The sequence below is a fragment of the Schistosoma haematobium genome, chromosome 1 (assembly GCF_000699445.3).
Source record: "Schistosoma haematobium chromosome 1, whole genome shotgun sequence".
Classification (NCBI taxonomy): domain Eukaryota; kingdom Metazoa; phylum Platyhelminthes; class Trematoda; order Strigeidida; family Schistosomatidae; genus Schistosoma; species Schistosoma haematobium.
The window spans coordinates 55,299,221-55,314,676 of record NC_067196.1 but is presented as its reverse complement, the minus strand read 5'-3'; the positions used below and the strand labels follow the sequence as shown (position 1 = coordinate 55,314,676).

At 32.3% G+C, this 15,456-nt stretch overlaps 1 protein-coding gene across 1 annotated transcript in view; it reads left to right on the top strand.

Moving 5' to 3' along the window:
* Window positions 1-5,651: 5,651 nt before the first annotated feature.
* The window catches only part of MS3_00001640 (uncharacterized protein), a 69,385-nt gene continuing 59,580 nt past the window's right edge, over window positions 5,652-15,456 (top strand). The window contains exons 1-2 of the mRNA XM_051209108.1: window positions 5,652-5,676; window positions 6,264-6,373. Of these exons, the coding sequence (XP_051074536.1) occupies window positions 6,268-6,373 (106 nt within the window). The 5' untranslated portion in view covers window positions 5,652-5,676; window positions 6,264-6,267. The remainder of the gene's footprint in view (window positions 5,677-6,263; window positions 6,374-15,456) is intronic.

The following is a 15,456-nucleotide window of genomic DNA, read 5'->3' as shown; positions in this document are numbered from 1 at the left end:
TGAGAGATCGGTATACACGCTGATCAGTGTATTTGTATTAGAGCGTAGTTTAGTTGCTCATAAAAACAATGTTTTAATAAGACTTGTATTGTAGGAGATTGGGCCAAAGTATTGAAATGGAGATAATGATGAGCCTTGGAAGATTTATGGTAAATAGGACGTTAAAGTGAATCATCCTCATTTCTTGTGATCCACAAAAGTTGTTCTATCCTGTAAATGATGTTTTTATTTGTACTGAAATTAGAAATTAGTCTTCGTGGTCCCAGTTGTCACATACGATAAAAGCATCATCATAAAATTTGCAATCTTGATATGAGGCTTTGAAATTTAGTTTTTTTTTAAAAAAAAAATAAATATCAGAAAATTCCATCAAATACTTTTCTAGATTCATCCGAAAACTTGTTTGTTCAACAGATTCAGATAGTTCTTATATTATTTACAAACAGTTTGCTCAGTTCTACTCCACTCGAGATGTTGGATAGTGTTATGCATCATAATGAGTTTAAACTACTCTCATATAGTTTACAACATATCAAAGTAAGCTCACTTCATGTCATATTGTTTGCTTCTATTTTGTAAAATACTAATAAACCAGTATCGAGGATGGTATATGTTGGAATATTCAGAAAAATATCCCCAAAATTATCCTGTTAAGTCTAATGCTATCCTTGAACGTGAAATCGTGTCATTTTCCTATTGATCAATATTTATTTCACGTGTCATTTCCCTATTGGTCAATATTTATTTCGCGTGTCATTTCCCTGTTGGTCAATATTCACGGTAGTCCTAACTGTATAAATATGCATGTCTGTAAATTCTTATTCTTCTTCTCCTGACACCACAAACAATTTCCATTTAATGGTTCGTATTCTGACATATTGGAGATCGTGGAACAGTATTGGGGTCGTACTGGGATATTTGAAGTTGGTCAATCGGTAGAATTTAGAGTAGACACCCCGCGGTTCACAATAGTATACTTATAAGTTGTTATATTTTACTGCAGAACAAGTGAAAAAGTGAACTATTAACCTTATTTTATTGATTAACAGTAGGTCATTATTTATGTATCTGTATAGATGAATAACTTTGTGTAGTATAGCAGATTCACGACAAACGAGTGGTAAACTTTCAAATGATTAGTTTCTATATTTTGTTTGAAAAATGGTAATTTATAATGGAAGACCTATGTTTGTTGGGTCGTGATATTAAATCCGTAAGCAGACTTACATTACATCCCGTCTTTGATTTTAAATCAAACTCCGATAGTTTCCTGTATTTAATTTAGTTAAAAAAAACATTGGCGTCAGTTACAATTGGATATTTAAATACTTTTTTAAAACAACCGAAAAGCACACTTTTGGAGTAGGTAATATGGGACTACTAAATTGGTCTACGGTTAAACTGGATACACAAACTATGACATTTTAGTAAACATGAAAATAAGAGTACTTCACTGACCAAATATGTTTGTATATTCCTATCATATAAGTAATCTACAAGAAGGCAAACAAATATAAAGTAATTCTGATAATATCAATTTACAAAATCCTAACATTGTGTCGAACACCAACAGAAATGATATAACCAACTCAAGCTTATACGAATTTCTATCCTTTTATTAAACAAATCGTTTTTTTCATTTTATAGATGTTAAAGTACATTTTACAAATTTTATTTATGTCTCTATGAGCGTAGTGGGAAAAGGATTAATAAACAATACTAACTGATACAGTGGAAATAAGTTGGAGAATCAGGTCTTAATTTCACTACCACTTGAGTAATCTATAATAGAACCCGTCTTTTCAAATCATTCAGATTTCGAAGGACTGATTGTGTTTGTTTTCGCGTTCGTCGCTTTGTACATAATAAGCCTATCATTTCACTAGAGTATATAAACTTATGTTTCCCAGTCGCGTCTGTCTTTTGCCATCAGTTCATGTGACGAGGAAGCTCTAAAAGATGTGGAAACTTTCACGTACCTGGGCAGCAACATCGATGAATAAGGAGGATCTCATACAGACGTAAGGGCAAGAATTGGCAAAGCAAGGGCAGCATTCGTACGGTTGAAGAGCATATGGAACTCAAAACAATTATCCAAAAGCCAATATCTATTGTCAGAATCGTCAATACGAATATCAAGACAGTTCTATTGTGCGAAGGTGTAACTTGGAGAACTACCACAACCACCATCAAAAAGTACAATTATTTATAAACAATTGTCTACACAAGATATTGGCACCAATGAAATATTTATCTTAGTTGACTTTTTATGTGCTCTGTCGACTTAACACTTAGGACAACGTTAAATTAAAAGTCGAATACGAAAGTAATTTCCGACGTTCATTAATGCATACGGACGATAAGCTATAAGGATCAGAGAAGGAATAAAATTCCTATTCAATATAATTGAACATAACATGTGGCTCACTGTAAGACACAAGCAGGAGTATAGATACATACATACTACCATACACGCATGCTCAAGGGCATAAATGACAGAATGACTGGAAAATTATGATAACTCATCTGTCCAAAAGTTAGGATAAACACGTAGGTGTGAAATAAGCTAAGATCTTTTAGTCTATCGATCAGCATTTCGCCCCTTATTATCATGTTGACAACCCTAAATATGTTCATCATCAAAAATCTTCAACCTTTCTAGAACACAATTAAATTTGTTCCGCTTATTTTTCTACTTATAAATTAGTTTAAAGTAAACAATTTTAAAGAAAGTAAACTGAATTACAATGAAAAGGAGTATCGAGAAGTAATGATGAGAATTAAGCGATGCTTTCTGGTAAATAATTAGTTCACTGAAAGTTTTGACATGTCTTTTGGACTTTCCGACTTTTCCGAAAATAACTTTAACAGAATAACGTGCATCTGTTTTTTGTGTATTACACAAGGGATTATAAGTTTAAAAAATTAATTATCTGATACATTCCTCAAAGAATGGTTGACAGAGGGAAAATATTTAACGATACTGCTTAACCGCTTCACATTCTTATTATCTATTGAATGTATTTCATTGACTAAACGGTCTGAAGAGTATAAACTGTACAATTCAAGTTGATTGTTTATTCACTAGGTATAAAAGTTGTCAGTTTTGAGGATGAGGTGATCTTAGCCTTTACATACTTCATGATAATTACTAGTGTGTCAGGATTTATAAAAAGCTAAGAACAAGAAAATATTTCTCCAGTATGTTGGTTCGGGATGTATACATCACGTATATTTACCGAAGACCGTGTATTCTCAGTCCTTGACCTAACTGCCAAGTGCCAGGATGGAGACAACACAGTAGTCGATTAGATCTTCATGAACTGTCGTATGTATGCTTTTGTATTGTAAGGTTTTTCCAAAGTTTGAAGTGGGGTGGGGAAAGCTGTCGTTTCGTTATTTATACCTATGGTTCAACCGGCTGACGTAAAGATGTAACATTTAATTATTTCTGTCGCCAACTAAATGACCTCAGTGAAAGCTCATTGTGTGGATGACCTATGAGAACTTGCCGATCTCAGATTGAACAGGCCACAGGTACAAAAATCATCCCTCAAGCTTGTAATCAAATAGATCATACCGCAATCTGTTGTTGATGTTGAGGTTGTGGGAGATAATGCTGCTCTCTTTCAGGTACCTATCTGGATTCTGAATATCTTGTAGTAAGTGGCGAACCCATCATGGATTATGCAAATTAGGAACTAATCACCCTTAACACGTTGATGTAAGCGAATCGACTTCAGCTACCATTGCAACCAAATATGGTACGGCGTTGTGTTCAAGACTATCTGTGTCTATCCTCTTGAAAGTATAAATGGTCAGTAGTTACACTTAAAAATGCGTGTTCAGTTACATGCATCTTGTATTAAGCCTATTCCACTACTGTATTATTTATCTGCACACTGTAATTTAAACACTTAATCCATCATGTAGTTTTCTGTGTGAATCTGATTGAGCACACTTCTGCACACCAATCTTTAATCTATTCTCCCATTGGTCGTAATACACAGACAATCAATGATTTATCCATACTTGATTAGCACTCATAAATATATATGGATTTTTAACACACACACTCTTGGTTTCCCTGTGTGCTTGCTTCCTGTACGCTTGTGGATTTTACCAATCTTTAACAATAAACTATCTCTATAACTGGTGTTCAGGCTTTTGAATAATCTCGAGTAAGTCCATAATTCTACTAGGAGATTTAGCCTGTATTAAATACTCAGTTAACGGGATACTACTTACAGGAGTCAGATATAGAGGATACTAGCTCTACAAAGTTAGTTACCCACATTTAGAACACGCACTATTTCTCTACAATCTTTTTGTATCGTTTTGCTTATAAATACGGTTTATTTAGTCTCTATACATTCCCTTGTTACCCAATGGGTTGTGCGTACCATTAATAAAGTAGGTAGCTTAAACGTGAGATATTAAAAGCATACGTTTAAACAGCAGAATCTGATGAATATGGACTGCTATTGAGTTGGAAGCATAAGATGCATCTAACAAATATTCCGAGCTATTATCACTAATCTGGTTTCAGTAATACAATTTTTGGGGTCAAAGACTATTTCATTAGCACAATTTGGACACTAGATTAGGATAGTGGATAGTTCAGCTGACTGGTTGTTCCAAAAACTTGAAACACACTGCCCTGTTCTTTAACAGTGTACACTTAACGAAGGAGAGGACTGGAAAGGAAGTTTCAGTTTATCTGCGCAACTATCTATTGTTCCAGAACAGTAATGATTTCAGATAACTTTACCTAGGCTAGACATTTATTACTCTCTTGATCTGCCCACACAATATTATACAGGAGAGACTATATATATATATATATATATATATATATATATATATATATACAAATTTTACTATATTTCGATCACTACGATAGATTATACAGTTTTAAAACTGGATCTAGCATTCCGTCATTCATTTTTGTCCCAAAAGTGCAAAATAGTCATGTAATGGTTGAACTGGGATGATTCGGATATGATGGCAAGTGGTAGAACGAAATAGCTGAAGACTATGACGCCTGAAGATTTTAAGAATGGTGTTGAATAATTTAAAGGGAAACGAGACAAATAAATATTATACTGAAGGAATTAAAACAGTATACATTGGAAGTTTGCAAAATGAACCTTTTTGCACTTCACTTTGAGTATTTATTAAACAGAATAGTAGGTACAAAATCGTTTAACATACGATTAGTGCCCAGAAATATCACCAATTTGAATGACTTTTGTCTCCTTCACTAATTGAAATAATCGATAAATGGGATTGCGTTAATGAATTAATATACTATAGGTACTTTGATAATGAGTAAATGAATTTTGGAAAAAAATATTTACAGTCATCACCTACTTAGTTATGTTTTGACAACTTACCTATAAGATTCAGTATTTCGATACTGCAACCATTTATTGGGAAGTTCAATATTTTCTATGAGAATAAATGTCTTTAGCTTACTGGTGGGAAAAAAATTTTGTAGTACATACACACATACGTGATACATAGACAACGCACAATTTTTCATCAAAACAATTTAGATATAACATTTATGTGTAATTAAAATCTCTGCTCATTATTGGAAATTTCTACGCAGTTTAGATTCTAAGATACATTATACAGATTGTCCAAGGGTATTTATTCACATGATGGTGGTTGGTAAGTGCTTTTTTTTAGAAACTACTACATTATGTGTCATGTAGGTACTTTACTTCCTCGTAAAATCAAATAGAATTTTCCTATTGGGTTTAACACGTGACCTTGAAGCCAGTTTTCTATTGGTCTACTCTCAGGTTTTTCCATCCATTAAAATAAGTGTAATTTTTATTTGGTTAATACTCAATACAAAATACTTAGAAATTCATTTGTTTTAATCTGATGTCAAGATTATTATCCCCTTGTTACGAATCAGTGAATTATACAGACTCTTTTTTGAAATATAAACAATATAGTCATCAAATAATTCAGTCAAATTTGACAATTTTCACATTTTCATTATCCTTTTATAATTTGTAATATGAAATGATCTTTGTTGAAAAAGAAACTTATAATAACTATAGCAGTATAAATGATGGTTATATAATGAACCCAATTCTTATTATTAATGATCAAAAATTGTCGAATTATGTAATGGCTAATAAGTTAGAAAGTACAAATTGGACATTATGGTTAGGTATAACAGTTGTTTTACTTACAATGATAGTTACATGGATGTTACATATTTCTATTATGATATCTGTTTGTAGAAATATGATTATGAAACACATCACATATTATTATATCATTTCAATCGGATTTGTTGTGATGTTACACTCATTGTTAAATTTTCCAGTGAACATCATAAGTGACTTGATAGGTAGGTTGCTTGTAATTTGATTATCTGGCTTTTGAGTAATTTTAATTAAGGTATATATTTGAGAGAACAAGTTGATTGTGGATTATGTAGTTGTCGTGAAAAGTAAGTGTTCTCCTTTTAGTGATAATTTAAGCTGGGACATTCAATCATTTTATTCTAAGAGTTTCGAATTTATGTGAATCGATGTAGTTATCTAGATTTAAGTTCTTTTTATAAACAAGTTGGGTATATTTTGCAGAAAAAATACTAATCTTAATTAGTCTGCAATATTCAATGATAGTTTATCCAGACATCACAATTGATTGAAATCTACTTTATCACTAGACTGTCCAATAATTACACGAACTGAAGTAATGAAAAGTTCAGCTTAAACTCTTCAAAATACTACTTGTTTGTGGCCGTACATCTGTTCGATCTTTATACTATTGGCTAAAATATACCTAGAATTTCTTAGAAGTCAAATTTTTCATCTATCTTGTCAACTCACATTTTGTTAGAGTTAAATGAAGAAAACATTCTCTCAGATTTAGTTTGAGAGTAATCATTCATGCAATGAATCAGCGATCGGAAATTACAAAAGATAAGACAAATTCTGCGTTTTCGTTAGTACAAGGTATTGATAGTCGTTCTAGTCTTGGAGCATCTTTACAATCTTTATAGTCCTAAACAAAACTCATCTACTTGAAAGATCTGTTTTCATCAGTACATCATCTTTACAGTACTTAGTAATTCATTAATTTTCCGAGATTTATCAATTTTCACCAAAAGCTTTAGTTGTTTTGTTCGGTAAATTATTAGACAGATCATGCAGGTGATACATGATGCCCATTAAGTTAGATTGTAAAAAATCACATTGTATCAAACTGTATATTCTGATCTCGAAATTAATTTGCATTCATTATAATGATTAAATGTACATCTGCATAAAAAATAAATCATTTATGTAAGTATATTTATTACCATAACTTTTTATTGAACATTGAGTTAGATAAATTAAAAATCACCGAATATATATTGAATAATCAGGGATAATTTTAAAGAAATTATATGAACTCATGGCAAATCACAACATATGTTTTACGCTACAAATCATTAGTGAATTACCATAAGAAATGGAGAATTGATAAAAAAAGAAGTTCTTTAGTTTATATATTGTTCATTTATTTTTAAGCGCTAATAAGTGTTTTAGTTTGCCGATTGTAAAACTTGTGGATTTTAAGACTAAACTGTATTGAGAACTTATTTTGTTGATAGGATTTTTAAACTGGATTAATATATGTAATAAAGTTTTAAGTCTATTAAATGTTTAGCATAATTACGTACAAACAATGATCACTATGTTTGTCCATTCTGATTTTTAATGACAGTTCATTTTATATTAGACCATGATAAGAACTAACATTAAACTGAATAATTTTTTTATTGATGTCCGTAAAATATAATTTACTGTTTGTTTGTGTTTTATAAATAAACCAACAAAACTATTATTTTTTCTGACAAAAATCTATCAGTTACCATGTGACGGAATTTTACTCTAAATTGATCGAAATTTATGCTTATTGAATTGTTCATACAGTGATAAAACTGAAAAATCAGATTTGTTGATTTGACATTTTATTATGATAATTGTACTTTAAATAGTTTTAATAGTATTTTGTACTTATTCAGATTAATGTACATAAATAAGAAAATGTCATATAAACTCGTGAAAATGAACTAGGCTTTTCAACAGTTCTACAATTATTATACACCAGAATAACTTTGTAACTAAAAATAATAATTGATTAATAATCGTAATAAAGTGTCATCCACCTGAGCTACAAATCTTCTCCACCATCTCAAGTGTCACGATTCATCAGTATCTACAATGAATCAGTAAATATCATTACTAAGGATTGATTTGGTAATTTCGAATAAATTGAGCGTCAGGTTGGCTGTTCATCATAACAGAATATATACAATAATTGTTACCTTACGTGTTGCGTATGCCTGAACACCGTTTACCACGACGCGCGATGCTGTTTAGTGTTGGTGATAGTTGGAAGAAAGCTAGGGGCGGACAAACCAAAACATGGTATCAGTGCTTGAAGTCACTAACTTCTAGTCTGAACCACGTTGGTAGATGCAGACTACTTGGTTGGGGTCTACGTGACTATCTTAACCAATGGTTGGAGATTCTTGGTGACATGGCTCAGAATCGATCACAATGGCGTAGGCGTATACACTCTTTGTTTTTCCCTTAAACTATGAGACGAAAATTATTTTATATCTTTCTTTCTACGAACTAACTCTTTTTTCCTGTACTATATCCTTATATGCAATCTTACCCTTATATATTACACCATTGAGTAAACTCCTTCTATGAGTCCGTTGTTCGTCTTGCTGTGCCAATGAGGTGTGGCAACTTGGTCCGCCGCACATGTATGCCTGGTCCTACGTTGTAACTGACTGACTGAACTTTTAACTAAATGATATAAAATCACAATAATCAACATTATTTCGACTGTATTAAGTATTCTGATTTGCTGTTTTGTACTATTTAGACTTGCCTTAGTTAGATTTTATTATTTACTGTCTAAAAGTTAATTTACACTAAGCTGCAAAATGTTACAGGTTCAATTTCTTGTTCACGGATGTAAAACAAACATTATTATAATAATTATTTTCTTATAATACAGTTTTTACACATGATGTGAATATTCGTCAATGTACACTTGTACACTATTTTAAAGAAGCTTAATAAAATCCCTTTTATTCGATAGCAATATCAATAATAACCTAATTATAAGTGATGTTATTTAAACATAAGTAACAGTAGGTTGAAACGTCATTTAACCTCAGAAAATATGTCAATGGGTGAATATGATCGCGAAGTTTTAAATGATCACATAATTTATCTCACTGAAAACAAAACATTCTATAACAACCCTTAAATTTCTTACTCTTCTTTACAAAGTGAATCCACGAAAGCTTCAGTGGGGCTCTTCATTTTGACGTCAATTAGATCAGACGATGTAATCGACGGACTCACCCCTTTTGTGGGACATATTTGTCTCCACTTGGATCGTACGAATGATTGATATTGAGATCAACACATCGTCAATCCTCGTATATTATCATGGAATTAACTCACGTTAGTGAATATTGGAATTAAAATAAGTCAAATACGAGAGAGGATTTCGAATACGTATATTTTGTACAATCATTAATCCAGGCAGATGATCAAAGGAACGGAGCAAAACGGAATGATGGGCGGTGGGAAAAGCATGTGAGCCAACTCTTTTTCAACCAAGCATTAATCGATATTTATAGTCACACAAAAGTACGTTACAGACATGTGATGAATGGGATAATAAACGCACACACATGTGCTTGCGTTAAAACAGTCAAGGTTCATAAGCGAACAATTAGCAAGGTCAAAATTATGACTCATCAAGAATTGATAAATTGACCTGTCCAGAAGCTAGAATAAGTTATGTGGGCTTAACATAGTAATCGACAATACAAAGTATATGGAAGACATTCCAAAAATGTTTGGAAGAATAACAACGTCACAAATGCTGTCGTCATCACTTTCAATCACCACGTCAAACACTACCAGATATGAGATAACCACATAACAAATAAATTGCATACAGTAACATGGTGAGAAGTTATGCACACTCATCCGATTCATCTCATTGTGTTGATTGCAATGTCCTAGAGTGAACATCAACTCTGAGATGCATGTACGTTCAGCTGACAAGTCCCAACTAGGACGAAACGCGCGTCCTGGGTTCCACTGCTAGCCACTATCCATCATTGCTTATAATGCTTGTGAATTAAGGCAATATCGAGGCATACTCACAGTATGTATGCACATATGCCAATAAGAAACTGATCAATTGTAGTCCTAAACATCAATGGGAAGATTCAAGTAAACAATATCAAGGGAATTTAGATATAGTATTGTGGCGAAACTCTAATTTAGGGACGACCTTTGAACGAATCTTAAATGACCTTGACAGTTACTAGCCAATCAGAAGACAGTGTAAAGTGAAAATATAAGAAAGTAATGGATTACGGTGGATATTCTTCTTTTACATGATTTAAAAACTTGTTAAGTTTTGATAGAGGTTCAGAGGTTCTGAATTCATAATGCATATGGTATAGAAACTCGTCCATAGGGTTACGGTTTAGGGTTAGTTTAGCGTTAGGGTTAAGGTTAGGGTTAGACTAGGGTTAGGTTAGGGTTAGGGTGCTAACATACGATCGGTTTACAACGGATTTTAGAGAAGAGGTGTTTATTGAGAGGCTACAACCCTAACCCTAGGCTACAAACCTAACCCTATGGACGAGTTTCTATACCATGTGCATTATGAATTCAGAACTTCTGAACCTTTATCAAACCTTAACAAGTTTTTAAATCATGTAAAAGAAGAATGTCTGCTGTACTTCATTACTTTTTTATAATATATTTTTACTTTATATTGTCTTCTGATTGGTTAATAATTGAAATTGCTCAAACGCTTCTGATTGGCTCGTCCCTAAATTAGAGTCTCGCCAGTATTGTTACAGTGGGTTAATGTTTCTTTGAAAGTAGTTTTTGAGGAAGCACTGAACAAAAATGCCAAGTAACATCCGTCTTGTAATTATTGTTTTTCTGCGAACAAGTTTGTCGCAAACGAAATTTCCTTATGAATTGTAAAAAAATTATAAGGTCCTGTGATTCATGAAATGATTGCGTAAACTTATGTTGTTTTTCTAAATAACAGTATTACATAAAATTTGTCTTAATGCATAAAACGGTAGCATGAAAAAAAGAATCATTCATTGGAGAAATGGAAGATGTGACGAACAAAAATGAAAATACCTAAAATTATCTGTTAGATTTTTCATCGTCAAACCAACAAATGACGTCGAAAGTAAGATAAATAATAATACTGATGGTAGTAATACTAACAGATAAAATGGAGTCAAACTTTTTGGGACGTTAGATCCCCAGAACTCACTTGGGAAAGGACCTAATTTTGCAATTATATTTAGGAAATTTGAATTTCTTTGTTTTCGCGCCAAAGGCACTCTTGTCACCTTCATGTTGTATTTCCCACTGGAAAATATCTTAAATGCTACTGGTCCGTTGCCTCTTTTAGTATACTATTTGGCAACTCTCTCCAAGGACGAGTTTGCACTGTATATACACGTTTTGAATTGTGTTTGTTGTTATCACTCATTCCTGTCTGTTTGCAGAATATACTTCCCATTCCAAGCTTGGACTTCTCCCTCTAGTTAGCGGGGCTGGGACGCATCACTAGCTAGCTTACTGGTCTTTGGTCACCGAGTCTTGTTCTCGTTCGCAGATTAAGTGAACTCGTGATAGCTTCAAACCTAGCAAAACTGAAGTACACTTTCAGTAAAACACTCATTTTACAAAAAAAATCAATTATAAACAAGACTATTTTATTGATGTGTGAACAAGGAAAATAATGATTGGTTGTTTGTTTAGTTACATATATTCTTACCCTTATCATAATTGTGATTGTTTACGGTTTTTGGTGTGGAAATATAATTGCGTTCTAATCGGGCTAGTCACGTGTTCTTGATCTAAGTTTTGTTGAAGTCCTGTAAAATAGACATTAGGAGGGTAACTAGTGTGGATATTCGTCTAAGGTAAATTAACGCTCAATTCGTGTAGGTGGAGAAAAGAATCATTATAACATATTTTAAATTTCAGTTTACTTACTATTTACTTATTTTTCATATTTTGAAATGAATTAACTTTATATAGGGTACACACGTACATAATTACCAAAGTGAATCAAATAGGCACAAAGAAAACTATGTGGTTTATTTCATTTAATAAACGAATCCCTTTAACTTTTTAAAAAAGATAATAAAAATGGAATTTCAGAAGAAACGTGACAAGTAGAATACAAATGGACTTTAATCTATTCCAATGCTTACCTCAATGTTATCGACATTTGTATCTTTGCATGCATTGAAATGGAAAAAGAAGTGAAATATCGAAAGCAGGAAAAATCACTTTAATTTACTGCAACTGGTTAACTCTGATAATAAGTTTGATATATTCCGTGCTTTTATTTCTTTGAGACAAACATTTACAATAGTGACATTGAGATAAAATCATTCGGGTATCCCTTGATATAATAAATTGTTGTCTGTAATAGTTCTTAATTTGTATAGCGAATACTTCTATAATTCGAAAAGAAACGTGATTTAATCGTGAAGTTAGGAATAATAAGTGTTTAAAAAGATTGTAAAAAGGAGTTGTGGAATCGGGTATTAAACATTTAGTTAATAAGAAAGAACATGTAGCTGTGGTCTTATTTCATAAATTACTGTTGTACATTAATAAATGTCTCTGTACTTACAATTCATGTTGTTTTATTTACATTATCCACGAATTTATTTACATTCACATGAATTTCTAGTCATTGGTTAATACAAACATTCCAACTAGATTAAAGGAGAGACATTTGGAAATGTCAACAAATAGATATATTTTTAGTTTCTACCTAAAGAAATTAATACATTTTAAAGCTAGAATTTAAATTGTTAGGAATAATTATATTTTCTCTTCTCAAAACAGGTCATTACAGTATTGTACATGATTCTATGTTCATTTTTCAAATTAACCGAACATTGAATGATGGTAATTATTTTGATATTCACAGTCATTAAATCGGTGACTTTTGTGGAAAATATAATCTGTACTATGTTAATTTAATCTCTTCTTTATTTACATTAACACCGTTGGACCGATAGGTCCTGGGTTCGAACCTCGTGGAGTGGCATCGTGGATGCGCACTGCTGAGGAGTCCCATACTAGAATGAAACGACCGTCCAGTGCTTCTAGATTTTTCATGGTGGTCTAGTTTCAATTGACTCTTCTATTAAATAACAGTTTTGTTTATTTGAACTCTTATTAAATTGACCTTTATTCATTTTCATTTAAAATTCCATGATAAGTATATGTGTGGCAGATCGTTCCAGATATTAGACGCAAACACAACGCATATTTTATCTGATCAACTCCATCTCCTCACTGTTCTATCAGAATATATACATAACACGAATAACAGAAGTTCACACTAATTGCATCACGCCTGAGAATACAACTAAAGCATTATTGGTCAACGAGATTTACCATGATATGAATAAATCAATATTTCATTGAACTAACTATGTAGTGAACATACTGATAGAAGGAGAAGTGAAATTATTCCAAATTGATTCCTCGGTGGGTTATCGCCCATTTAGAACTCTCAGGAAAATCATCAAACAATTCAGTCTCGATACATCTGACTTAACAATCACCAAACACAATTCCTGAATGGACTTGCTTCATGACATTCACATTTTTAATTCACTAGACCATAGAAAGTAATCACCATCAGCAACGTGTTTGCATAAAAAGAATAGATGCAGTTTATACTAGTTGGTCGTGATGGTAATCCATAATCTCACGATGTGCATAAAATCATTCGGACAAACAGAATTCATGACCAAGATGTATTCAAATAAATTGAAGACACAATTCTCATTGGTTGCAATCAACACAATGAGATGAATCGGATGAGTGTGCATAACTTCTCACCATGTTACTGTATGCAATTTATTTGTTATGTGGTTATCTCATATCTGGTAGTGTTTGACGTGGTGATTGAAAGTGATGACGACAGCATTTGTGACGTTGTTATTCTTCCAAACATTTTTGGAATGTCTTCCATATACTTTGTATTGTCGATTACTATGTTAAGCCCACATAACTTATTCTAGCTTCTGGACAGGTCAATTTATCAATTCTTGATGAGTCATAATTTTGACCTTGCTAATTGTTCGCTTATGAACCTTGACTGTTTTAACGCAAGCACATGTGTGTGCGTTTATTATCCCATTCATCACATGTCTGTAACGTACTTTTGTGTGACTATAAATATCGATTAATGCTTGGTTGAAAAAGAGTTGGCTCACATGCTTTTCCCACCGCCCATCATTCCGTTTTGCTCCGTTCCTTTGATCATCTGCCTGGATTAATGATTGTACAAAATATACGTATTCGAAATCCTCTCTCGTATTTGACTTATTTTAATTCCAATATTCACTAACGTGAGTTAATTCCATGATAATATACGAGGATTGACGATGTGTTGATCTCAATATCAATCATTCGTACGATCCAAGTGGAGACAAATATGTCCCACAAAAGGGGTGAGTCCGTCGATTACATCGTCTGATCTAATTGACGTCAAAATGAAGAGCCCCACTGAAGCTTTCGTGGATTCACTTTGTAAAGAAGAGTAAGAAATTTAAGGGTTGTTATAGAATGTTTTGTTTTCAGTGAGATAAATTATGTGATCATTTAAAACTTCGCGATCATATTCACCCATTGACATATTTTCTGAGGTTAAATGACGTTTCAACCTACTGTTACTTATGTTTAAGTAACATCACCTATAATTAGGTGCTATCGAATGTAAAATTATTTTATTCGTGTCAATTTATGTTTGTTGACATCTCGTGTTATTCATAGGGTCGTTATGATAGTTTTAATCTTTTATGAATTTGTGAATGATTATTGGTTAATAACTATGTGATTGCACTTTAGGTGTTTTGTCCTCAGTTAATCATGTGAAGCAATGCGTTGTTATGATAGTGTGTATGTTTTATGCATTGATTATTTTCTTAGTTATCATTGTTGCATATGGGAGGTTACTATTGGTTTTGAAACAGTTAGTATAAGTGCCAATCAATTTTCAACTGTGTTTGTATTCACTTAGGTACTTTGAACTATTCTGTTTATTTTGTTTGAGATTACGTAATAACATGTTCGCTAATGGTTTTTAATCAATCTGTAAGATGATTGGAGTATTACAAATCACAACTTTTTTTATCTCGTTGTGTACACAACTCCATTGGATATTTTAAAATACAAACTGAGCATCATATTTCAAGGAAATCTACATCTATCTTCAATATATAAAAAACATAATGACTAGTAATAAATTGAAACGGAAGCTTACGAATGAGGTCATATAAAAATACTGTAAACTACTCCTTTGATAATATACATATAAGCAATA